The 24,698-nt window shown below is 38.8% G+C and overlaps 1 protein-coding gene across 1 annotated transcript; it reads right to left on the bottom strand.

The window, feature by feature from the left end:
* Positions 1-222: 222 nt before the first annotated feature.
* Positions 223-10,793, bottom strand: LOC143440658 (leukocyte immunoglobulin-like receptor subfamily A member 5). The gene is made up of 5 exons (XM_076927443.1): positions 10,519-10,793; positions 10,321-10,356; positions 9,408-9,713; positions 996-1,046; positions 223-847 (listed from the first exon to the last, which is right to left on the bottom strand). The coding sequence occupies exons 1-5, from the start codon at positions 10,550-10,552 to the stop codon at positions 684-686; spliced, it is 591 nt and encodes a 196-aa protein (XP_076783558.1). The 5' UTR covers positions 10,553-10,793; the 3' UTR covers positions 223-683.
* Positions 10,794-24,698: the final 13,905 nt, after the last annotated feature.

Here is a 24,698-nt window from a genome sequence, read left to right as displayed (position 1 = left end):
AGCCTTGACCTCTTAACAATGAGAAATCTTTAGGCAAAGGAATATGATGACTTTAATGCTCTGAGGAGATCACTGTGATGGAGTGATGACAGAAGATCTTATTGATAGAAACCTAATACATATCCAGAAGTAATCTGAACACAAATGGTCTGCAAATCAGTATAGTAAGTTATGTGTGTGTGGATTTCAAGTTTACTCCAGTACAGAACTGAGTCAGCTCTTGGAACTGAAGGGATGAAAGTACATGCAGTGAAATTTGTATCATCAAAGGCATGAAGTGATTTTCATTCTGGATTCTGACTTTAGTCATCTATTTTTATTGAGGCAGATTCTTTATTTCTAGTCCAAAATGAAGAGACTACTGTCATAGTGAATATGGTAATTTATAATAGTGGAGAATGTCACATGAGAGGGAAGGGAAGCATAGGGTGCACCGATGTGAGAACTTTCCTCATATTGTCTATACAGAATACAGCTGGGTCAGGCAGCAAATGCCCATAGTAGATGGAAGAACTGAAATTTATACAGTGAAAAAGGATCTCATCACAACACCCACATCTTTCCCTGCAATCCCAAACACATTTGTTCCCCAGACATTCTCAGAAAAGTTTCTCAACATAAGGACTAAGAATTTTTTACACAAAAGTCTGAGATTACTGTATCTATTGCCCAGACTCTGTAACCTAGAAAGATGTACTTTTTCTCTTCTGATTACCTCCTGGTGCATGGTGGTTCTGCCTATGGCTGTGCCAAGCTTCAAACAGCAGAATTCCAAGGATTATGATGACCAAACCAACCATCCCCATTCTGATGAGATTTTCCACTGTGTGATCCTGGGTCTCTGAGGCTATGGTTCGGGACAAAGAAGTCACATATATTAAAGGAGATAAAAAGTTTTGGATGATAACTGATTATCCACCCAGGGAGCCTGCCTTCCCTAGACAAGACTTGGACTTTTTGCATTAGTACTATGACTTTGAAGTCTGCTAATTTACCTGTCTTGGCTTTAGACACGTTCTGAGATGGAACGATGGTCCCAGGTGATCCTGAGAACAGAAAAAGAGAAGTAATATGTGTGAAATACTTACATGCCCAAGATTCTCATTATATAAACTCATGAAGGTCTGTGATGTACATTCTCCTGCTGTAAAAGGTGAATAAGTATCCCTCTGGTATTCTTATTAAAATATTCAGTGTTACTATATTCTTTAAGGTCAAAATGTATGACTAACTTCAGAACAACAATTTATCTGAACGAACATCAAGGGATCAGGATTAGTGATAAAAAGCACTATTCATCATTCAGAATTAAGGAAAGCTTCTGAGCATTCTGCTTAATCTACCACATAGAATCATATCACAACAAAATTCAATAAAATATATTTTCTCTTTAGTCTGTTAGATACCCAAGATCCCAAGGCGAAATCTGCACATTAGAAGCTATTAAAAGTCTGGAGTACATAGGGCTGGCATTCTGGATCCTTTTCCTCTGTACATATCACAGCTAGTTCTCAAGGTGCTATATCTCTAATTAGAAGTACAATCAATGAGACCCACCAAGATTCAAAAATGCCCATGGACTATCTATGCAGACATGCTGTAAGGTGTAATTCTGTGAATCTATAAAGAAAATGATAAACCCCCCAAAATATTAGTAGGGCAATAGTAACGGACTAAAGTTTTTTAATATAAAGACATGTAAACATACAATATATATGGTACAGAAACATAGATATATTTTTATAATGTTATATATAATATGTGGCATATATTTGTAGCAAGAATAATTGGTATGCAAGAAAAAGAAATGTCTGTGTAGAAATTGATGTACTTGGAAATTATTGTAGTAAGTCGAATCAATCAGACTCATAATTACCAGATACTATGTTATATCTCACTTTCAGTCTCTCTCTCTCTCTCTCTCTCTCTCTCTCTCTCTCTCTCTCTCTCTCACACACACACACACACACACACACACACACACACATTCACACACACACATTCTCTCTCTCTCACATACACACTCCAAATTGTGTGTCTGTGATGAAACATAGAAGTGAGACTGGGAAGTTCAGGGTCAAGGAAAAAAGTGGGGGAAAGAGGAAGGCTGAAGATTTAAAAGACTAAAATTTTTGCATTATGTTCTCATTTGGAAATGTCTTAATAGCCTTCTAGTCTGGGCCTGAGCACTGACCAGATTCCAGGCAGCAGCTCTGCCCCCAATCTCACAGAACCCAGAGGAAGTGGATCTCCCCGGAGCTCTCACTCAGGCAGTATCTTAGGTAAGGAGAAAGCAACACCAGCCCCAAACAGGAAGTAACTGGGACACACTAGGACCCAGGAAGTCACTCCTGGCCTTGAGCACTGATACCTTCCTGAATGTGCCTAAGCACTAAACAGATATTGGACCCCAGCTCTAACCCCAATAGTAACACCCACCCCACACAGTTCTGATACAACCAAAATAATAGAAAAGACAGGCTCCAATCAGAGACAGGGCAGGTAGCACTAAAAAGATCCAGATAGTGAAAGGCAAGTGAAAGAACATAAGCATCAGCAACCCAGGGTGCTTGGCATCATTAGAATCTAGTTCTTTCACACAAGACAGTCCTGAATTGCCCATATCACTAGGAAAGCAAGATTCAGATTTAAAATCACTTCTAATGATGATGACAGAGGACTTTAAGAAGGACATAAATAACACTCTCAATGAAGTTGAGAAGAACACAGGTAAACAGGTAGCAGCCCTTAAAGAGAAAGCACAAAAATCCCTTAAAGAATTACAAGAGAACACAACCAAACAGATGAAGAAATTGAACAAAACCATCCAGGACATAAAAATGGAAGTAGAAACAATAAAGAAATCACAAAGGGAGACTACCCTGGAGATAGAAAACCTAGGAAAGAAATCAGGAGTCATAGATGCAAGCATCACCAACAAAATACAAGAGATAGAAGAGAGAATCTCATGTGTAGAAGATACCATAGAAAACATTGACACAACTGCCAAAGAAAACACAAAATGCAAAAAGTTCTTAACATAAAACATCCAGGAAATCCAGGACACAATGAGAAGAACAAACCTAAGGATAATAGGTATAGATGAGAGTGAAGATTCCCAACTTAAAAAGCCAATAAATATCTTCAACAAAATGATAGAAGAAAACTTCCTTAATCTAAAGAAGGAGATGCCCATAAACATACAAGAAGCCTATAGAATGCCAAATAGACTAGACCAGAAAAGAAATACCTCCCATCACATAATAATCAAAACACCAAGTGCACAAAACAAAGAAAGAATATTAAATGCAGTAAGGGAGAAAGGACAAGTAACATATAAGGGCAGACCTATCAGAATTACACCAGACTTCTCACCAGATATTATAAAAGCTAGAAGATGCTGGACAGATGTCATACAGACCCTAAGAGATCACAAATGCCAGCCCAGACTACTATACCCAGCAAAACTCTCAATTACCATAGATGGAGAATAAGATATTACACAGAGAATAAGATATTACACAGCAAAACAAAATTTACACAATATTTTTCCACACATCCAGCATTACAAAGGATAATAGCAGGAAAGCTCCAATACAAGGAGGGAAATTATACCCTAGAAAGAGCAACAAAGTAATCCTCTTTCAACAAATTCAAAAGAAGATAGCCACACAGAGATAATTCCACCTCTATTAACAAAAATAACAGAAAGCAACAATCACTGTTCGTTAATATCTCTTAACATCAATGAACTCAATTCCCCAATTAAAAGACATTGGCTAATTGGCTGGATATGTAAACAGGACCCAGCATTTTGCTGCATACAAGAAACCTACCTCAGTGACAAAGACAGATTTTACCTTAGAGTAAAAGGCTGGAAAACAATTTTTCAAGCAAATGGTCCTAAGAAACAAGCTGGAGTAGCCATTCTAAAATCTCCAGCCTGAGAACACAAAGGGAGGGACTCACAGCTCCAACTGTATAAGTAGTTGAGGGTGGTCTTGCCAGGCATCAGTGGAAGTGGACGGCCTTGGTGCCTGAAAGTTTGGATTCCCTAGTTTTGGGGAAATCAAGAGCAGGGAGGCAGGAATGGGAGGATGGTGGGAGCACACTCTCATAGAAACTCCCAGAATTATATGGATTAGACATGACAGAGACAGGCCGCCAGAAGACTAGATTCCAGAATTCAAACAAATAATTATCTTGATACTAAAATTTGTTTTGAGAATTGTATATTGCAGAATACACAGCCTCAGTGTATCTACTCATCAAGCAAGCTGAGCAGACCTGCTCGAACCTCTGATGTCCTGGAATTCCAGCTGGATGCAGTGAAGACACAGTGTCAGAGGCTTATCAATTTTCTCTTCCCCCTGCCCCTCTTCTAATATCTCAATGCCTATAATCAGCTTGAAGAAGTTAATGAAGAGTCAGCGCCCCTATTCCCTGGGCTTGGGGACTGAGGTGGTTAATATTGGGCTGTCTTTCTAGGGGAAAGAAGTGGGTTTTTGGAACAGGGAGGATTAGCCAAGATTTATTGCATATCCATAACCTATTGGTAGAAATAAGTATAATTGTTATTAAGATGATGTTATAATTTCTTAAATGGTACAAAATTTACTTTGATTTCAAATTTAAGGTTTTCATTGGTAAGAGCTTTGTATTAATATAAAACTGAGATTAATATTGCTACTCTCATAGGCATTGTGCCTATATAACACATTTATGAATACAAGGCTTAGACCCAGTTCTTTAACTTTTTTAACTTATTTGAGATGGTTAGCCTGTGAGTTAAGAACCTATAGCAAACTCATGGCCCTGAGTTTATTCTTAGGGTGTTTCTATATTTTATTTACAAATAGCTGAGAGGAGTTAACAGACAACAGTCCAGATTGCCTTACATGGATAGATGGATTCAAAACATCAGAAGTCTACAGAATTGATGTTACAAACATTTCTGTATTAATGTTCATTTTGATTAGAGACTTGTCTGCTTCTGACAGCTTCCTGTCTTGGATTCTAAGAAGAAATTTAGCATCTTTGGAGTTACTCCAGTTGTGGTGAGACAGACACTAGTGGAGAATTGCCTCTTTGCATCTACAAACAAATCACTGTCCAGAAAAGGACACACTTTCGGAATAGTTGACTAATTATATCTGCTAAGACAGAGTAATCAGCCCTTGATAATTCTGCATCACTAGGTCTGTCAGATGATCCTGGGCCAGAAGGCTGAAGATAGGATATTCCAACATTTTGTAGTATAGGGACTGTCCAGGTGTTCAGTGGTCTCTATAAATTGGCTAAGTTTTAGTAGCTATGCTTTGTGCTTCCCATAATTTCAGTTAACTCAGCCATTCTGGATTTCTGACAGGGCTGAAGACTTGTAGTCTCATAGCCAATCCTGGCTATTTACTTTGAGAGAAAAGATGTGAGAGGATGGTTCTCAGCTGACATTCATTCTAAAGCCAAGAAAAAAAAGCCAGGTTCAGAAGTAAGTCTTTTAGTTAGGAGGGATGACAGAGGTTCTGGTTAGTCAACAAAATGATGGACTGGGTATTAGGTCTATCTTGCACCTTACTGACATAAATTAGTATAGTTATGCTCTAATTGTATTTTAAGAGAAAAATTTGATTTTAACAGAAAGGGTGAATATGTAGGAGGAGCTAAGGTGAGAGGAGTAAGGAGAGAAAGAGGAGGAGTAAGGAGAGGAGGAGCTAGGTGATGAGAGAGAGAGGGGGGACATGGAGGCGGATGTTCCATGTCTCTGCCAGTCAAAGATAGTTGGTATATCTAGGTTGGGTATTGGGTTACACTTCTGATTGTATGAGCATCTTGTTATTGAGCATTACTAACCTTATAAAGCCTTTGATTAACATTAAAAAATGTATAAAAGCAAAATGGAGAAGGGGGATGAGATAGGGGTTTTCTGAGAAGGGGAAATGAGGAAAAAGGATGGCATCTAAAATGTAAATAAAATATCCAATTAAAATTTGTAAAAAAAAAAAAAAAGGAAATGTCTTCATAAACTAATCAATACATATATGCTAATGAAAAACATTTTGAGTAAAATTTCTATCAAGTTATGATTGAGATGATTCGTATCCATAAATCAAAAAATTATTGAGAAGCAATTGGAAGGAAAAACCATGGTGTATGTGTGAAATGAAATTTATACCTGTAAATCAACTTATCTCTGTTTCCTTAGAAAATGAAAAGAACTCAATTACATTATGTACCAATTATTGAACTATTTCAATAGTTCTGTTATGAGATATGTACGGGAATGCACATATTTTTGTCTTCAACACCAAATATTTTGATCTGGAGAGAGGACTTAGTGTTGAAAAGCACTGCTGCTCTTCCATAGAGCTTGGGTTCAATTTGTGGCATCCAAGATAGCAGCTCACAAACATCTGTACTTTCAATTCCTTGTCTATCCTCCACAGGCACAAGGTATGCATGTGATGCACACACACACACACACAGAGAGAGAGAGAGAGAGAGAGAGAGAGAGAGAGAGAGAGAGAGAGAGAGAGACAGACAGACAGCAGACAGACAGACAGACAGAGAGGGCGAGAGCACACCCATATAAATAAAATAATGCAAACCTTAAAAACCTTAAGAACTTTAGGTAGCTTAGTAAATGCATTTAAAATATCTAGGAAAACGTTTTATAAACTTAAAAATTGAGTGGAATTTAACCATAAGCATGACCATCATTTTAAGATGTACACAAAGGTAAAACGTGCCACTTAAATATTAGGGGTAACCAATAGCAGAAAAATAGAACTTTAGTGTTATTAAATAATGAGGGAATTCATACCGGGTACTGTAAATCTATCCAACTACCTGTGTTTGATTAGATCAAGGACCTAGAGGAAAACCATTTTTTAAATCAATGTAATGTCTAGCTGCATCATATATGCCTATCCTTATATCTACAAATAAGTGTAGTTCTTACTATATGTATTTGAAGCTTATATTTGCAGAACATGGAGACCATTACGGAAACCCACAATTGGCCAAAAATGCAAAGAACGTGGTTTATCCAACACCAACCAATGTCTATGCAGCCCAGTGCTTTTATCTAAGGCTAAAACATATTGGTTAAATGGTGGAAATATTGCAAGAGCCAGGGGATCAGACCATGAGATAGTATTTTCTATATATGATAGGAAGCTGCATTCATAAAACCTTAACATTATGGTCATTGAAAGAAACCCTGTACAAATGGCAACATGAATTAATGTGCCAGTGTAGATGAGGGAAATCTCACAAGGCCCAATCCCTAGACAAATAGCTACAGGCCATTAATAGCTCCTGAGAAAGTGGGGAAACCTTCCTTCAATAGAGATGAGGCCCAGATAGTTTCTTCAGTTTCAGGCAGGATAGGTCTCTGACTATATCTAAACATATTCAGGTACAAACAACACTAAATAAAATATGAAATTAAATATCAACTGATGTTCTAAAGTTTGTAATAGATTTAGACACTTTTAAGGTCTTAAGATAAAAATCCATGAACCTTAAACAAAACATTTACAAGAAGCATTTTCTGGAGAGTTTCAAACAAACAGTAATGATGCACAGTGAAAAGAGAACATTCATACTGAACAGGTTGATGAAGGTGTTACAGGAAGCGATCCCAAGTAAACACTGCATAAGAAAACACATGACTCATATCCTTTTATTCTTATGATTGCCCTAAGTATAGCTTCTCTGGTGTGCTCAGCATGATCTGTGTAAACTCAAACCCATACTCTTGAATTGTCTCACAAATTTGTATTTCTCTCTAGTGTTCCTCTTGCACAGACCCAGCATGATGTGAGTAGCTCCCTGGCTTGTTCTGAGTTTCCAAGAACCAGCTATATATAAGGAAGAGAGATTTGTCTCCTAGATTTTTAGAAGAGAGAAGTTATCTCTGTTATGGGTGAGCTCCTTTTTCTTATTATCAAAGTGGTTCATATGTTCTCTCTCCTATCAGACCTAGAAACTTTTCTCTGTTCATGCCATATAGGAAAGAAATCAATCTGACATAGATTGTTCCTCATCACTTTTCTTTCTACTCTTAATATGGATATTAAATGATCAAGTTGTGGGAGTGGGTCACGCATAATGTTGTATAGTGGTATCTTTCAACAAAATATCTGAGCAGAGGCTGGCACTGATTTTACTCACTCCCTGTGGCTGCCAGTAATTCCTTGGACTTTCTGGACTTCACTGTATAATGGAGAAAGGTTGTGGGTATTCATTAATGAACTCTTCTGTTGACCTCCACTCTCATGAAGGATGAATATCTTACTGACTAAAATTCACTGGAGTCACTTATTCTTGTCCTAACAAAGAGTCCTTTTAATGCAGCATAGCTTATAGAATTCTGAGTTACCTCACATGAAACCAGCAGTTACACAAGGGTACTCTGCAGTGACAATGGGTAGGGCAACAATTCTTGTGAACCGTCGAATCTCTAGGTATTCTTGAGTGTTGAGGTCATATCACTCTTGGAGAATTCTGGCTAGAAGTGCTAAACTTGAAACTTTGAACTTGTGTACAGGGATGGATGGACTGTTCCTTGTACCGAATAAAGGTGTCTACCGGGTTCCTTGCCCTAAACATGAGTTAACATTCTTTCCTGTGGATACTGTAGAGCCAGGCTGCACTGAAAGAGATAATGTGATGGGGAATTTTTCTAGAGACAAGGGTAGACGAGGAGCTGTCCACCATGTTTTGGGGCTGTCTATGAGAACATAGTTTATGTTTTTTAACTCTGACCCTGTTGTTTTCTCCCTTTCCTGTCTCAGAGTTGGTTCCTTTTCAAGACCCTCTACTTTCATTTTATTATCTCTTAGACTTATATAGATGATCCTGTGAAGTCTGAGTCCCTCAGTTGGCTTACAAGGCTTCTTACCTGTGAACAGATATTTATGGGGCCACTAGGGGCTGACTACTTTTGAGTAGAGGCTGTGTATATCCTAGCTTCTGTAACTGATACCCATGGAAGCTGATCACAAGGCTCAGAGTAAAGTTAGCCTTGGAAAGCCCATTCCAGTTGTATATCCCATGGTGCTAGAAAGGTAAGTTTTCCCTTCCTTGGACAGGAAAAGTCTATCATAGTCAGAATCAGTAAAGTGAGTGATCAGTGTCTCTAAAGGGGCTAAGATATGGTTTTTTCTGAGTCAGTGGGGTGGGCTTCCTAGAGAGCCCTGGAAGAAAAATAGGCATGTGATTACAGAGCCAAGTCCTGCCAAGCATTTTTCTCCCTCCTAGCTTGTCTTGCCTATGATACTGTCTCTTACATTCTGGGATCTTTCTGACTCTGGCTCTCAAAACTCAAGTACCTCTCAGCAGGGTTCAAGGAAAGTAGTTTAGGATTTCAAAATATGATTGGGTTCGTGGTGGGGCTTCCTCACCTGAGACATATATATCCAGATGGTCACTGGGTTCTGACCAAACCTGTGGGTTTGCCTTGTAGTATCCATAACATTTGAATGTTCCACTACCGTTTCGAGTCACAGGACCCACAGAAAACAGGGCCTGAAATTGCCCAACATATGTCTTCTGTGACTTCATGATCATGGAGTGCTTCTGTTCTCCTTCTTTGGTCACAATGAACATGTCATATTCCTCTTGTGAAAAACACTTGAGGGTTACACTCTCTCCTGGGGTCATCATAGGTCTCAATAAGGCTGATAGGATTGGTTTATTGTCAAAGAATCCTTGGAGAGAGAGAAAGGGACAGAGTTTTAAACATGCTCACGGAAGACCAACGTATCAAACAAGGCTGAACTGTAAGAGAGGAACATTGAGTGAGCAGACGCCTCCACCTGAAGTTAGAAATTGGGGTGATACCTCTTGGTATCCTCTTACCTGTCACTACCAGCTTCAGCTTGTCACTGTGTACTGACCAGCCAGCAGTGGTCACATAAAAACAGGAATATTGGCCTCCATCATGCTTTCCAACAGAGCTTATATGGAACACAGCTTTCTCCCCATGATTTGTTGAGGTTTGTGTGTGCAGGGGCTGGGTATATTCAAATTTCTGAATATAAAGAAGGTACTTCCATGCATCTGAAATCCCCTTACATGAGATGGACACTTGCATTCCCTTATAGACCAGAGTGCCTGGCTCAGCTTTGATGATGGGCTTTGGTAAGGCTCCTACAAAGAATCAGCAAATGGTGTCCTGGGACATTATCCATCTGATCCTAGCCCTTAGATCCTGAACACTCCCAATATAGCAAAGATTAGCCCATACCTGTGGCTCTCCATTCTTATCGCACATAGTGAAGAGGAATTTCCTAGGGCAGTTGAGTACACACTTACCGGTCAGCGCAGGGATCCTGGATCTGGTACTCAGTCCTGGAAGAAAGGTCCCTTTTCAGAATTTCTCCTGAGTTCTGAACAAGATCTTTCCTCCAGAAAATCTCCTGTACCACTGGAATTTTCTGCTGGGATTGTGTTGAGCTGGGTGACAGGGTCCCTCCTGGATCATAGTATTTCTTCCCATTCTTTATTTCTTACCCAAACAGAGCAGGAACATGAAGGTGAAAGCCATGACATCTCTTCTTAGTGGTTACAACTGTGTATATGGAGAAGGGCCCGATGCCTGTCAAGATGGACTGGAACACAGATTATGTTCTTTGGAGACTTGGTGCTCTCCCATCAAATGGTCACACTCCAGGATCTTCACAGTAAGAGGAACTGCCCTTCTCAGTGGCCTGACTCTCATTTCCCTAATTCTGTAGCTTGGGAAGGCTCTAGAATCTCTGTACTCATTTCTTTAAAGATGGTCTTCTCTCTTAACTCTATTCATCTCTACCCCATCAGTTCTTGTCAGACTAACATCCCAGAGGAAATAACAATAGACCTGGTGAGTTCATTGACTGCCCATATCCATATTTGTGTGGCTAAGTATGCATCCTTCCCTCTCAGGAGCTCCTTTTAAAGTCTCCTTCATGGTTCTAGCCAATCCAGCTCTACAATACTGTAGGGACTCTTTTTCTTAGCAACTTCACACATCACCATCTTCCTATGACCAATCGTCAGAATTATTCTTACCTCTTCCATGTTTCTGATCATTGGGGCAGAATCCTCCCAGCTGGAATCCGGGCTAGTTTCTCTTTAACTCTTGGCTCATGCCATCTTGAGCAGTGACATCTCATCTCTGAGGTTCCTCATTTGGAGCTCTCTGTGAGCACTTCATTTAGTAAACTGTTTACGGAATCATGGTATCTTGAGCTATCACTTGATTCCTGGCCAAGCTATAACTTGGAATGGCATGAGAGGTTCAAGATATACAATGCAAGTGTCCCCTGAGTGTTCATCTCTGCTCTGAGAATGTATAGATGGCCTGCTATAATACATGTGAAATCTGTAGACCATAAGTGTCCTAGGCAGGAAAAGAGAATCAGAAGTCCTTTGAATGGAAAAAGATCCATTCCACAGATGATTTAGGAGACTGGTGAATACGATCAATGAACATTGTTTGAAGTTATCAAAGAACTGGCTCCTGAAAAGAAAGATTTGCTATCACCTTATGTCTTATTTTAGAGATGAAACTCAAGGTCTTAGCATTCTTGGGGTTTTGTGTTGTTGTTTGTTTTCATTTGTTTTTGGTTATTGTTGGTTTATTTCTTTAGACAGAGTTTCTCTCTATAGCCCTTGCTCTAGAGACCCAGCTGATAGACCTTGAACTGAGAGCTCCACCTGCATTTGCTCCCTGAATACTGCTATTAAGTGTATGTAGCACCACCACACTGCCTTGCTTTTGTTTTTTAGACAAGCTGCCTGAAAACTTGGTATATAGAGCAGGGTAGCCTCAAAATTACAAAAATCCAATTCACTCAAACTCTGGACTGTGGGGATTATAGGTGCGAGCCATCAGGCCCTAGAGCATTCTACCATTCTAAGCAAATGTTCTGTCATTGGGCCTCACCTCACCTGTACTATATCCTATGATTCAGTTTGTTTTATTCTCAAGTTTGTCTCAACAAACTTCAGACATTTTTGTTTGTTTTATATTTTCTTTATTCCTGTATCTTTTTCTATATTTTATTTGCATAAAAGCATTACAAAGTGGGGAATAGAGGTATTGGTGAGATGGCTACATTTAATACAATAAGGATTTTTTTTTTAATTTCTCACATCTCCATATTAACTAGACATTTGGGGCCAAAATGATTCTGAGATCTTTAGGACAGAAAATATAAGATATTTTACCAAATCCTATATGGTAAGTATTTAAAATAAAAAATACACAGGAGACATAGTGCCATTAAATGACAAAGATTATGGCAGCCAATATTTAAAGGAAGTGATTTATCTTGCATTTCAAAAACAATCTTATCAATGTGTTCACAGAAAACTATATGATTCTTTTTTCTAAGTAAGTCATTTTGCTTTATAGTGAAGGAAGCCCACCTCAGAGTATGTTATTAGGCTTCTAGAGACAAGCAGATGAAATTTAAAAATAAAATTTCAGGTTAACCATAAGTCACGTTTTCTCATTCTTGACCCCAAATCACCAGTTCCTAGCACATTGTTCCAAAAAAGAAAGAAAGAAAGAAAGAAAGAAAGAAAGAAAGAAAGAAAGAAAGAAAAAACACATGGGAAACATAACAAATTAGTTACTAATACCAAATAATTAAAATTTATCAGTCCATCACTAGTGCCTTTAAAGAAACACATGTTTATGAGCAAAACACTTGCCAAACAACAAAAGAAGACTAATTTGAAAGATGTTGCTTTAGTATAAAAATTAGTGATTGCTGTTAAGTCAGAAACTGCTGTTGCCCCTCTCCTTGACTGCTGGTATCCTGGATAGTTATGACAACACTTACTTCTTATATGGCAATTGCCTGTTTTCATTATACACTATTCTCATAAAGAGAATCATGGGAGCAATATATGTATTTTTAGAGCTAGACTATATGGCAGTTAGGGCCAAGAATTTGACTGACATCTTTAATGTTGTCTTGAGATAAATCAGATGCATTTAGTTTTGATGAAATTGCTTGTATCTGGACCTCTGTGAAAGCCCCTTCACCTGAAAAATGACAACAACAACAAATCCCCAAAACATTAAAAAACAAGACAAAACAATGGAACTCTTCAGGTACTAGGTTGCTCATGATTATATATCTATCAGCAAGTTCTCAAGAAATTGGTTAGTCAAAGATGGGGATACAGCTCAGTGGTTGGGCATCTGCCTTGTTTGTGAAAGCCTGTAACCTCAGACTTTACAACTGTAAAAAAGAAAACTCACACATTTTGCAACTCAGGCTGATGCTGATATTTTTCTTTTGTTTATGGAGACTTGAAGGTAGTTGCTATAATCCAAGACTGGGTTTTCCTATTGCTAATTGTTAGTTTAAAATTATTATTAAAATATAGCTCAGTATTAGGTTAGTAATTAAGAAAAGATAGTACAGTAAAATCTTGGGGCTCTCCAAACAGAGAAAACCAAGAATAAAATCATGACTAGTTGAGCTTCTTCATGGAGAAGGCAGACTGGGTGGTAACTTTTAGGAATCGTGACACTTTTTTGCCACACTTTATTACAGTTTTCCATGTTGTGGTGGCCTCCAGTGATAAAATTATTTTGTTGCTACTTTAAAACTGAATTTATCTATTATGAAATGTAATGTATCTGATATGCAGGATATTTGATATGAAATCCATAAGGGAGGTTGCAATCCATGGGTTGAGAACACGTGAGTCTAATAATTTGATTTTTATTGTTAGAGACACATAACTTCCCCCATTATTGTTTTTTCCCAAGTGTGAAAAGCTACAGCTGATTTACCCATTATTTGTACCTTTGTAAATTATGTCTTCCTGAGTCCAGGGAAAGAAAGAGTTGGTGACACCAGTAAATCTCTGGTCTGGAATCAAATGGATTTGTCATATCTACAGTGAGCAGTGAGTGATACTTCATGGGTGATAGAAGGAACAATCTTGCACTAACAAGAGGTCAGTGCAAAAGGACTTCATTTTATGTGACCTGCACTTGGGTGATCAGGGTGTCTCTACTGTTCTGCAAGCTCCCTGCAATGTCACCCTGTATCATCCTGGAAACATTTCAAGGCTTAGAAGATGACTAGTTATGGTATGGAACAAGTTCTGTGTAAATGAACAGGATAAAAAAATTAAAACACCCAGGAGAAGGCTCTGACAGAGTAGAAACAACCCTCAGTTATACTCACTGGAAGTAACTAGCTATGAAAGGCAGAAGTTCTATACAGAGCTGTTTATAGACATAGAGAAATGGGACAGATGATGCATAGTTTGTAGTGAGATGTGACTTGCAGTAGTTTCAGTAGAGGGTCTGTTGTGTGTCGCAGACACAAGCCATAGTTGAAGAAGAAGAAGAAGAAGAAGAAGAAGAAGAGGAAGAGGAAGAGGAAGAGGAAGAGGAAGAGGAAGAGGAAGAGGAAGAGGAAGAGGAAGAGGAAGAGGAAGAGGAAGAAGAAGAAGAAGAAGAAGAAGAAGAAGAAGAAGAAGAAGAAGAAGAAGAAGAAGAAGAAGAAGAAGAAGAAGAAAAGAAACTTTCACCTGGAGTTTTCCTGATTGAAGAAATAGCCCAATGATACAGAACAAATGTGAGAGCAGAGCATCAGGCAGGATGTACAGAAATGAAGAGTGTCTGGTTTGAATTGGAATGTTGTTTATGCTCAAGTTTACTGTGGAAGGAGAGTAGCTGTGTCATTTAGGAATAGGCCTGGGAGATAGATTATAAGCACATTTTTCTGAGAGAAACTGAGCATAAACCCTCACACCAGGGGTCTTTGAGTCCTCTCAGGTTAGAAGAGAAGATATTCAGGTCAGAGTAGGCTCTGACTGGGGGAGCACTGCCTTCTGCTTCAAAAATAAGGTAGTGTCCTTGGGACACTTTATTTTCACTTTACAAATCACCACAGTTTAGATTTGTTAATAAAAAAAACCATTTTACTGCCACCTGCTGGACATGTCTCATATGAAAGACACCAAGGTCTTCGATTCCAATTCCTCACTCCCATCCCCTTTCTTGAAGAGAATTACATGTCGTGTTCTGTTCTCCATTCCCTGTGACTCCACAGGATTTTTAAGAAAATCAGTAAGATTGATAAGATCATAACCAAATTAACTAAACTATGGAGAAATAAGATCCAAATAAATAAAATTAGAGAGAAAATGGTGGAGGCATCACAACAGACACTAAGTAGATCCACTGAATGATAAGGACATGCTTTAAAAATCTGTACTTTACTAAAAAAAATATCTAAAAATAAAAAATAAATTTCTTGATATATATCACCTACAAAAGTTAAATCAAGTTCAGATAAGCTATTCAAATAAACCCATAGCCCCAGGTGAAATGAAAACAGTCATTAAAATTCTTATAGCCAGTAGGAGTGAAAACTTGTACAGCCACCATGAAAATTAGTATGGTGGTTTCTTAGAAAGTTGGAAATCAATCTACCTCAAGATCTATCAACACAACTCCTGGGGATATATCCAAATGATGCTTCATTCTACTACAATGACACAAGTCCAAACATATTCATTGCTAATCTATTTGTAAAAGACAGAAACTGGACACAACCTAGATGACCCTCCATACAGGTGGATAAAGAAATTGTGCTATATTTGTGCAAGGTAGTGTTACTTCTGTGTTTTTAAATGTAGATTCATGAGAAGAACTATAAAAAATATTATCCCAAGTCAGGTAACCCAGGCCCAGAAAGATAAATATGGCATATATTCACATACATGTGGATATTATCCATGAAATAAATGGATATGTTCCATATAACCAGAGATCTTAGATATAGAAAAAGGGCCTGCCCCTCCCTGGGTCCTTTGGCTGGGGCAGACACCTAACTGGTCTACTTCCATGGAGAAACCATATCCTGAGACATGCTAGAGGAGCCACTGCACTCAGAGCAACAGGTAAGAACACTCTCCCACTATCCTATGCCCCCGAGCTATAACTGGGAGCCTGGGGCACTCAGGACTCATCAGCCACCCAAACCCTGCCCCCATGGAATACCACTTTCTTTCCACCCCTCCCTTGGTCCTTTTGGCTGGGGCAGACACCTAGCTGGTCTGCTCCACTGGAGACACCATATCCTGAGACATCCTAGAGAAGCCACTGCACTCAGAGCAGCAGACACCTAGCTGGTCTGCTACTGTGAAGACACCATATCCTGAGCCATTCTAGAGGACCCACTAAACTAAGAGGAACAACACCTAGCTGGTTTGCTCCCTTGAGGACACCATATCCCAAGCTATCCTAGAGGAACCACTGCACTCAGAGCAGCAGAATTTCAGGATCCCAGAGGAAGCCTGAGTCCCAGGAGTTTTTCCACCCAGGAGCTCAGGATCACAAAATCACACATACATCTGGACCCTGAAGAGTTCTGGCGCAAGCAAGATATCTGGAAAGACAGGCTCCAGTCAGAGACAGTGAGTGGAGGTAGTAATAGAGTTAACCAGATGGCAGAAGGCAAGCACAAGAACATGAGCAGCAGAAACCAAATTTACTTGGCATCATCAGAACCCAGTTCTACAACCATAGCAAGCCCTGGACATGCCATCACAATAGAAAAGCAGGATTCAGAATTAAAATCACTTCTCATGATGATGATAGAGGACTTTAAGAAAACAAAAATAACTCCCTTGAAGTACAGGAGAACAGAGGTAAACAGGAAAAAGCCCTTAAAGAGAAAACACAAAAACCCCTTAAAGAATTGCAATAAAACAAAACAAAACAGGTGAAGGAATTAAACAAAACCATCCAGGATCTAGAAATGGAAGCAGAAACAATAAAGAAATATCAAAGAAAGACTACCCTGGAGATAGAAAACCTAGAAAAGAGATCAGGAGTCATAGACACAAGCAAAACTAACAGAATACAAGAGATAGAAGAGAGAATCTCATGTACAAAAGATACCATGGAAAACATGTCAAAGATAATGCAAAAGGCAAAAAGCTTCTAACCCAAAATATCCAGGAAATCCAAGACACAATGAGAAGGCCAAACCTAAGCATAATAGATATACATGAGGGTGAAGATTTCTAACTTGAAGGACCAGTAAATATCTTCAACAAATTATAGAGGAAAACTTCCCTAACCTAGAGAAAGAGATGTCTATGAATATACAAGAAGCCTATAGAACTCCAAATAGACTAGATCAGAAAAGAAATACATCCCATCATGTAATAATAAAAACATCAAATGTACAAAACAAAGAAAAATACTAAAAGCAGTAAGGGGGAAAAGGTACAGTAACATATAAAGGGAGGCCTATAAGAATTACACCAGACTTTTCACCAGAGACTATAGAAGCCAGAAGATCATGGACTGATATCATACAGGCCCTAAGAAAACACAAGTGCCAGCCCAAACTACTATACCCAGCAAAACTGCCAATCACTATTGATGGAGAAACCGAGATGTTCCATGACAAAACCAAATTTACACAATATTTTCTCACAAATCCAGCACTTCAAAGAATAATTGATGGAAAACTCTAACACAAGGAAGGAAACTACAACCTAGAAAAAGCAAGGAAGTACTCTTCCAACAACCACAAAAAAGATAATTACACAAACATAATTCCAACTCCAATAACAAAAATAACTGGAAACAACAACCATTTTTCCTTAATATCTCTTAATATCAAAGGACTCAATTCTCCAATAAAAAGAAGTAGACTATAAGACTGGATACATAAATAAGAACCAGAATTTTGCTGCATACAGGAAATTCACCTTAGTGACAAAGAAAGACACTACCTCATAGTTAAAGGATGAAAAACAATCTTCCAAGCAAATGATCCCAAGAAAAAAGCTGAAGTAGCCATTCTAATATCAAACAAAATCGACTTTCAACCAAAGTAATCAAAAAAGATAAAGAAGGACACTTCATACTCATCAAAAAAATCTACCATCATGAACTCTCAATTCTGAACATCAATGCTCCAAATGCAAGGGCACCCACGTACATAAAGAAAACTTTAGTAAAGCTCGAAGCATACATTGCACCTCACTCAATAATAGTAGGGGATTTCAACACCCCACTCTCAACAATGAACAGATCATTGAAACAGAAACTAAATAGAGATGCAATGAAATTAAGAGAAGTTATGAACCAAATGGATTTAATTGATATCTGTAGAACATTTCATCCTAAAACAAAAGAATATACCTTTTTCTCAGCACCTCATGGAACCTTCTCTGAAACAGACCACATAATTGGTCACAAAGCAGGCCTCAACAGATACAAAAAGATTGAAATAATTCCTTGCACCCTATCAGATCACCATGGACTAAGTCTGGTCTTTAATAATGACAAAAACAACAGAAAGGCCACAAACGCGTGGAAACTGAACAATGCTCTACTCAATGATGACTTGGTAGAGGAAGAAATAAAGAAAGAAATTAAAGACTTTTTGGAATTTAATGAAAATGAGAACACATCATACCAAAACTTGTGGGACTCCATGAAAGCAGGACTAAGAGCAAAACTCATAGCTCTAAGTGCACACAAAAAGAACCTGGAAAGAGAATACACTAGCAGCATGACAACACACCTGAAAGTTCTAGAACAAAAAGAAGCAAATATACCCAAGAGGAGTAAAGGACAGGAAATAACCAAACTCATGGCTGAAATAAATTAAATAGAAACAAAAAGAACTATACAAAATATCAACAAAAGCAGGAGCTGGTTCTTTGAGAAAATCAACAAGATAGACAAACCCTTAGCCAGACTAACCAAGGGCACAGAGAGAGTACCCAAATTAATAAAATCAGAACTGAAAGGGGAGACATAACAACAGAAACTAAGGAAATTAAAAAAAATCACCAGATCCTACTACAAAGGCTCAACAAAATTGGAAAATGTGGATAAAATGGACAATTTTCTAGACAGATACCAAGAAACAAAATTAAATTAGGAGCAAATAAACCACCTAAACAGTCCCATAACCCCGGAAGAAATAGCAGCAGTCATAAAGAGTCTTTTCACCAAAAACAAAAAAAAGACCAGGACCAGATGGTTATAGTTCAGAGTTCTATCAGACCTTCAAAAAAGACCTAATACCAATTCTCTTCAAGCTATTCCGCAAAATAGAAACAGAAGGAACTACGTAATTCATTGTATGAAGCTACAATTACACTCATACATAAACCACACAAAGACAGAACAAAGAAAAAACTTCAGACCAATCTCCCTTATGGGTATCAATGCAAAAATACTCAATAAAATTCTTACAAACCAAATCTAAGAACACATCAAATCAATCATCCATAATGATCAAGTAGGCTTTATCTCAGGAATGCAGGGATGGTTAAATATTTGGAAATCCATCCACTATATAAACAAATTGTTAAAAACACATGATCATCTCACTAGATGCTGAGAAAGCATTTGACAAATATCAACATTCCTTCATGGTAAACAGTCTTAGAAAGATCAGGAATACAAGTCTATACCAAAACATAGTAAAAGCAATATACAGCAAACCAGTAGCCAACATCAAACTGAATGGAGAGAAACTTGAAGCAATCCCACCAAGATCAGGGACTAGTCAAGGCTGCCCACTCCCACCCTACCTGTTCAATATAGTATTGGAAATTCTAGCCAGAGCAATTAGACAACAAAAGGAAGTAAAGGGGATACAAATAGGAAAGGAAGAAGTCAAAATTTCACTATTTGCAGATGATATGATAGTATACTTAACTGACCCTAAAACTTTCACCAGAGAACTCCTAAACCTGATAAACAATTTCAGCAAAGTGACAAAGGAGATAAAACCATCCAGTGGAAAAAGGACAGCATTTTCAACAAATGGTGCTGGATCAACTGGAGATCAGCATGTAGAAGAATGCAAATCAATCCATTCTTATCCCCTTGTACAAAGCTCAAGTCCAAGTGGATAAAGAACCTTCACATAAAACCAGATACACTGAAACTAATAGAAGAGAAGGTGGGGAAGACCCTCCAATACCTAGGCACAGGGGAAAATCTCCTGAACAGAATACCAATGGCTTATGCTCTAAGATCAATAATTGACAAATGGGATCTCATAAAATTGCAAAGTTTCTGTAATGCAAGGAACACTGTCAATAGGACAAAAAGGCAACCATCACATTGGGAAAAGATCTTTACCAATCCTACATTCAATAGAGGGCTAATATCCAATATATACACAGAACTCAAGAAATTAGACTCCAGACAGCCAAATCACCCTATTAAAAATGGGGTACAGAGCTAAGCAAAGAATTCTCAACTGAGGAAACTCGAATTGGCGAAAAGCACCTCAAGAAATGCTCAACATCCTTAGTCATCAGGGAAATGCAAATCAAAACAACCCTGAGATACCACCTCACACCAGTCAGAATGGCTAAGATAAAAAATTCAGGTGATAGTAGATGCTGGTGAGGATTGTTAGTGGGGTTGCAAACTGGTACAACCACTCTGGAAATTAGTCTGGTAGTTCTTCAGAAAATTGGACATAGCACTACCTGAGGACCCAGCTATACCACTCCTGGGCATATACCCAAAAAATGCCCCAACATATAACAAGGACATATGCTCCACTATGTTCATAGCAGCCTTATTTATAATAGTCAGAAGCTGGAAAGAACCCAGATGTCCTTCAACAGAGGAATGGATACAAAAAAGTGTGGTACATTTACACAATGGAATACTACTCAGCTATTAAAAATAATGAATTTGAGAAATTCTTAGGTAAATGGATGGAACTAGAAAATATCATACTGAGTGAGGTAACCCAATCACAAAAGAACACACATGGTATTTACTCACTGATATGTGGATTTTAGCCCAAAAGTTTGAAACAACAAAGATTCAACTAACAGACCACATGAAGCTCACAAAGAAGGAAGAACAAGTGTGTATGCCTATGTCTGTCTTAGAAGGAGTAACAAAATACCCAAGGGAGCAAATATGGAAACAAAGTGTCGGACAGAAACTGAAGGAGAGGTTGTATGGAGACCATTCCACGTGGGTATTCATCCCATGTTCAGTCACCAAAAATAGACACTGATATGGATGACAGAAAGTGCATGCTGACAGCAGCCTGATAAGGCTGTCTCCTTAGAGGTCCCCCAGAGTCTGGCATACCCAGAGGCAGATACTGAGAGCTAACCATTAATTAGATCAAGGGTTCCCAATGGAGAAGTTAGAGAGGAGACTGAAGGAGCCTAAAGGGTTGTTGGCCCCATGAGGAGAGCAACAATACCAACCAACCAGAGCCCCCCAGAGTCTAAACCACCAGCCTAGGAACATATAGGGAGGGACCCATGACTCCATCTGTATATGTAGGGGAGGATGGCCTTGTTGGGCATAGGAGGGAGAGGAGATCTTTGGTCCCATGAAAGCTGAACACTGAGTAGGGGGAATCTGAGGGTGGGGAGGCAGGAGTGGCAGATAGGTGGGCTCACACCCTCATAGAAGCAGGAGGAGGAGGAGGGATGTGATAAAAGGTTCCTTCGTGGTGGTGGGGGGGAATGGGGTAAGGGGATAAAAATTCGAAATGTAAATACTATATTCAAAAAAGGGGGAAGCTGTTAGAACCAACATCTTTAATAAAATGTCAGCCCTCTAAAAAAATTATCTTGATACTAAAATTTGTTTTGAGAATTGTACATTGCAGAATACACAGCCTTGGTGTATCTACTCATCAAGCAAGCTATGCAGACCTGCTCAAATCTCTGAGGTCCTGGAATTCCAGCTGGATGCAGTGAAGACACAGTGTCAGAGGCTTATCAATTTACTCCTCCCCCAACCCCTCTTCTAATATCTCAACACCCGCAATCAGCTTGAAGAAGTTAATGAAGAGTCAGCGCCCCTATTCCCTGGGCTTGGGGACTAACGTGGTTAATATTGGGCTGTCTTTCTAGGGAAAAGTAGTGGCTTTTGTGGGAATAGGGAGGATTTTTGCATAGCCATAACCTATTGGTAGAAATCTGTATAATTATTATCAAGATGAAGTTATAATTTCTTAAATGGTACAAAATTTACTTTGATTTCAAATTTAAGGTTTTCATTGGTACGAGCTTCTTATTGACATAAAAGTGAGATGAGTATTGATACTCTCATAGTCATTGTGCCTGTATAACACATTTAGGAATACAAGGCCTAGACCCAGTCCTTCTTTAACTTTTTCAACTGATTTGAGATGGTTAGCCTGTGAGTTAAGGGACTATAGAAAATTCATGGCTTGGAGTTTATTGTTAGGGTGTTTTCTATGTTTTATTTAGAAATAGCTGAGAGGAGTTAACAGACAGCAGTCCAGATTACCTTACATGGATAGTTGGTTTTCAAAACATCAGAAGTCCACAGAATTGACGTTACAAACATCTCTGTATTAATGTTCATTGATTAGAACATTGATTAGAGACCTGTCTGCTCCTGAAAGCTTACTGTATTGGATTCTAAGAAGAAATTGAGCATCATTGGAGTTACTCCAGTTGTGGTGAGACAGCCACTAGGCAAGAATTGCCTCTTTTCATCTACAGACAAATTACTGTCCAGAAAAGGACACACTTCCAGAATAGTTGACTGATTATATCTGCCTAGACAGAGTAATCAGCACTTAATAATTCTGCAGCTCTAAAGTCTGTCAGATGATCCTGGGCAAGAAGGCTGATGATCAGATGCTCCAACGATTTGCAGTATAGGGAGTATGCAGGTGTTCAGTGGTCTCTATAAATTAGCTAAGTTTTAGAAGCTATGCTTTGTACTTCCCATAATTTTAGTTAACTCAGCCATTCTGTATTTCTGATGGGGTTGAAAACTTATAGTCTCATAGCCAGTCCTGGCTATTTACTTTGAGAGAAAAGATGTGAGAGGATGGTTCTCAGCTGACGTTCATTCTAAAGCCAAGGAAAAATCCAGGTCCAGAACTAAGTGTTTTAGTTAGGAGAGATCACAGAGGTTCTGGTTAGTCAACAAAATGATGGATTGGGTATTAGGTCTATCTTGCACCTTACTGACATAAATTGGTATAGTTATGCTCTAATTGTATTTTGAAAGAAAAGTTTTATTTAACAAGAAGGGTGATATGTCAGAGGAGCTAAGGTGGGAGGAGTACCAAGAGGAAGAGAAGGAGAAAGGAGAGGAGGAGGAGAGGAGAAGCTAGGTGATGAGAGAGAAAGAGAGGAGGGATATGGAGGCAGTTGTTTAGGTATCTTCACCAGTCAAAGATAGTTGATATATCTAACCTGAATATTAGGTTACACTTCTGATTGAGCATTACCAAACTTATAAAGCCTTTGATTAACATTTTTGAAAAGTATATAAAAGCAAAAAGAAAAAGGGGGCTGGGATAGGGGTTTTCGGGGGGAATGGGGAAAGGGGGTGGCATCTGAAATGTAAATAAAATATGCAATAAAAAATACACTAAAAAACAAAAAAAATGGGGTACAGAACTAAACAAAGAATTGTCAACTGAGGAAACTCGAATGCCTGAGAAGCCCCTAAAGAAATTTTCAACATACTTAGTCATCAGGGAAATGCAAGTCAAAATAACTGTGAGATTCCATTACAAGTCAGAATGGCTATGGTCAAAAACTAAGATGATAGTAGATGCTGTTGAGGATGTAGAAAAAGAGGAACACTCCTCCATTGTTGGTGGGGTTGCAAGCTGGTACAACCACTCTGGAAGTCAATCTGGCTGTTCCTCAGAAAATTGGACCCAGCTATACCACTCAGTATATTTTCTGGGCATATACCCAGAAAATGCCCCAACATATAACAAAGACATATGGTCCACTATGTTCATAGCAGCCTTATTTATAATAGTCAGAATCTGGAAAGAACCCAGATGCCCTTCAACAGAGGAATGGATACAAAAAATGTGGTATATTTACACAATGTAATATTACTCAGCTATTAAAAATAATGAATTTGAGAAATTCTTAGGTAAATGGATGGAACTAGAAAATATCATCCTGAGTGAGGTAACCCAATCACAAAAGAACACACATGGTATTTACTCACTGATAAGCGGATATTAGCCCAAAATTTTGAAACAACAATGATTCAACTAACAGACCACATGAAGCTCATCAAAAAGGAAGAACAAGTGTGAATGCCTAGTTCTTTTTTAGAAGGAGCATCAAAATACCCATGGAGCAAATATGGAGACAAAGTGTGGAACAGAAACTGAAGGAGAGGTTGTATGGAGACCATTCCACCTGGGTATTCATCCCATGTGCAGTCACCAAAACAGACTCTGATATGGATGACAGGAAGTGCATGCTGACAGCAGCCTGATAAGGCTGTCTCCTTAGAGGTCCCCCAGAGTCTGACATACCCAGAGGCAGATATTCACAGCTAACCATTATCTGATCAAGGGTTCCAAATGGAGAAGTTAGAGAGAAGACTAAAGGAGCTGAAAGGATTGGTGGCCTTATGAGGAGAGCAACAATACCAACCAGCCAGAGTTCCCCAGGGTCTAAACCACCAGCCTAGGAGCACATATGGAAGAACACATGACTCTATCTGTATATGTAGAGGAGGATGGCCTTGTTGGGCATAGGTGGGAGAGGAGATCTTTGGTTCCATGAAGGCTGAACTCTGAGTGGGGGGGGCATCTGAGGGTGGGGAGGTGGGAGTGGGGCGTAGGTGGCTGCGCACTCTTATAGAAGCAGAAGGAGAAGGGATAGGATAAGGGGTTCCTGGGTGGTGG

This window comes from Arvicanthis niloticus, chromosome 30, assembly GCF_011762505.2.
Source record: "Arvicanthis niloticus isolate mArvNil1 chromosome 30, mArvNil1.pat.X, whole genome shotgun sequence".
NCBI classification, from domain to species: Eukaryota; Metazoa; Chordata; class Mammalia; order Rodentia; family Muridae; genus Arvicanthis; species Arvicanthis niloticus.
This window is presented reverse-complemented; position numbering and strand designations above follow the sequence as displayed.

Bases quoted from the DNA above. Each gene is read 5' to 3' on its own strand.
- LOC143440658 (XM_076927443.1), bottom strand. From the start codon at position 10,552: ATGGCTTTCACCTTCATGTTCCTGCTCTGTTTGG. The intron at 1,047-9,407 runs GTGAGGAAGCCC...TTCTGTTCTCAG, and splicing joins TCTGGATATATATGTCTCAG to GATCACCTGGGACCATCGTT. The intron at 848-995 runs GTAAATTAGCAG...CCCGAACCATAG, and splicing joins CGTGTCTAAAGCCAAGACAG to CCTCAGAGACCCAGGATCAC.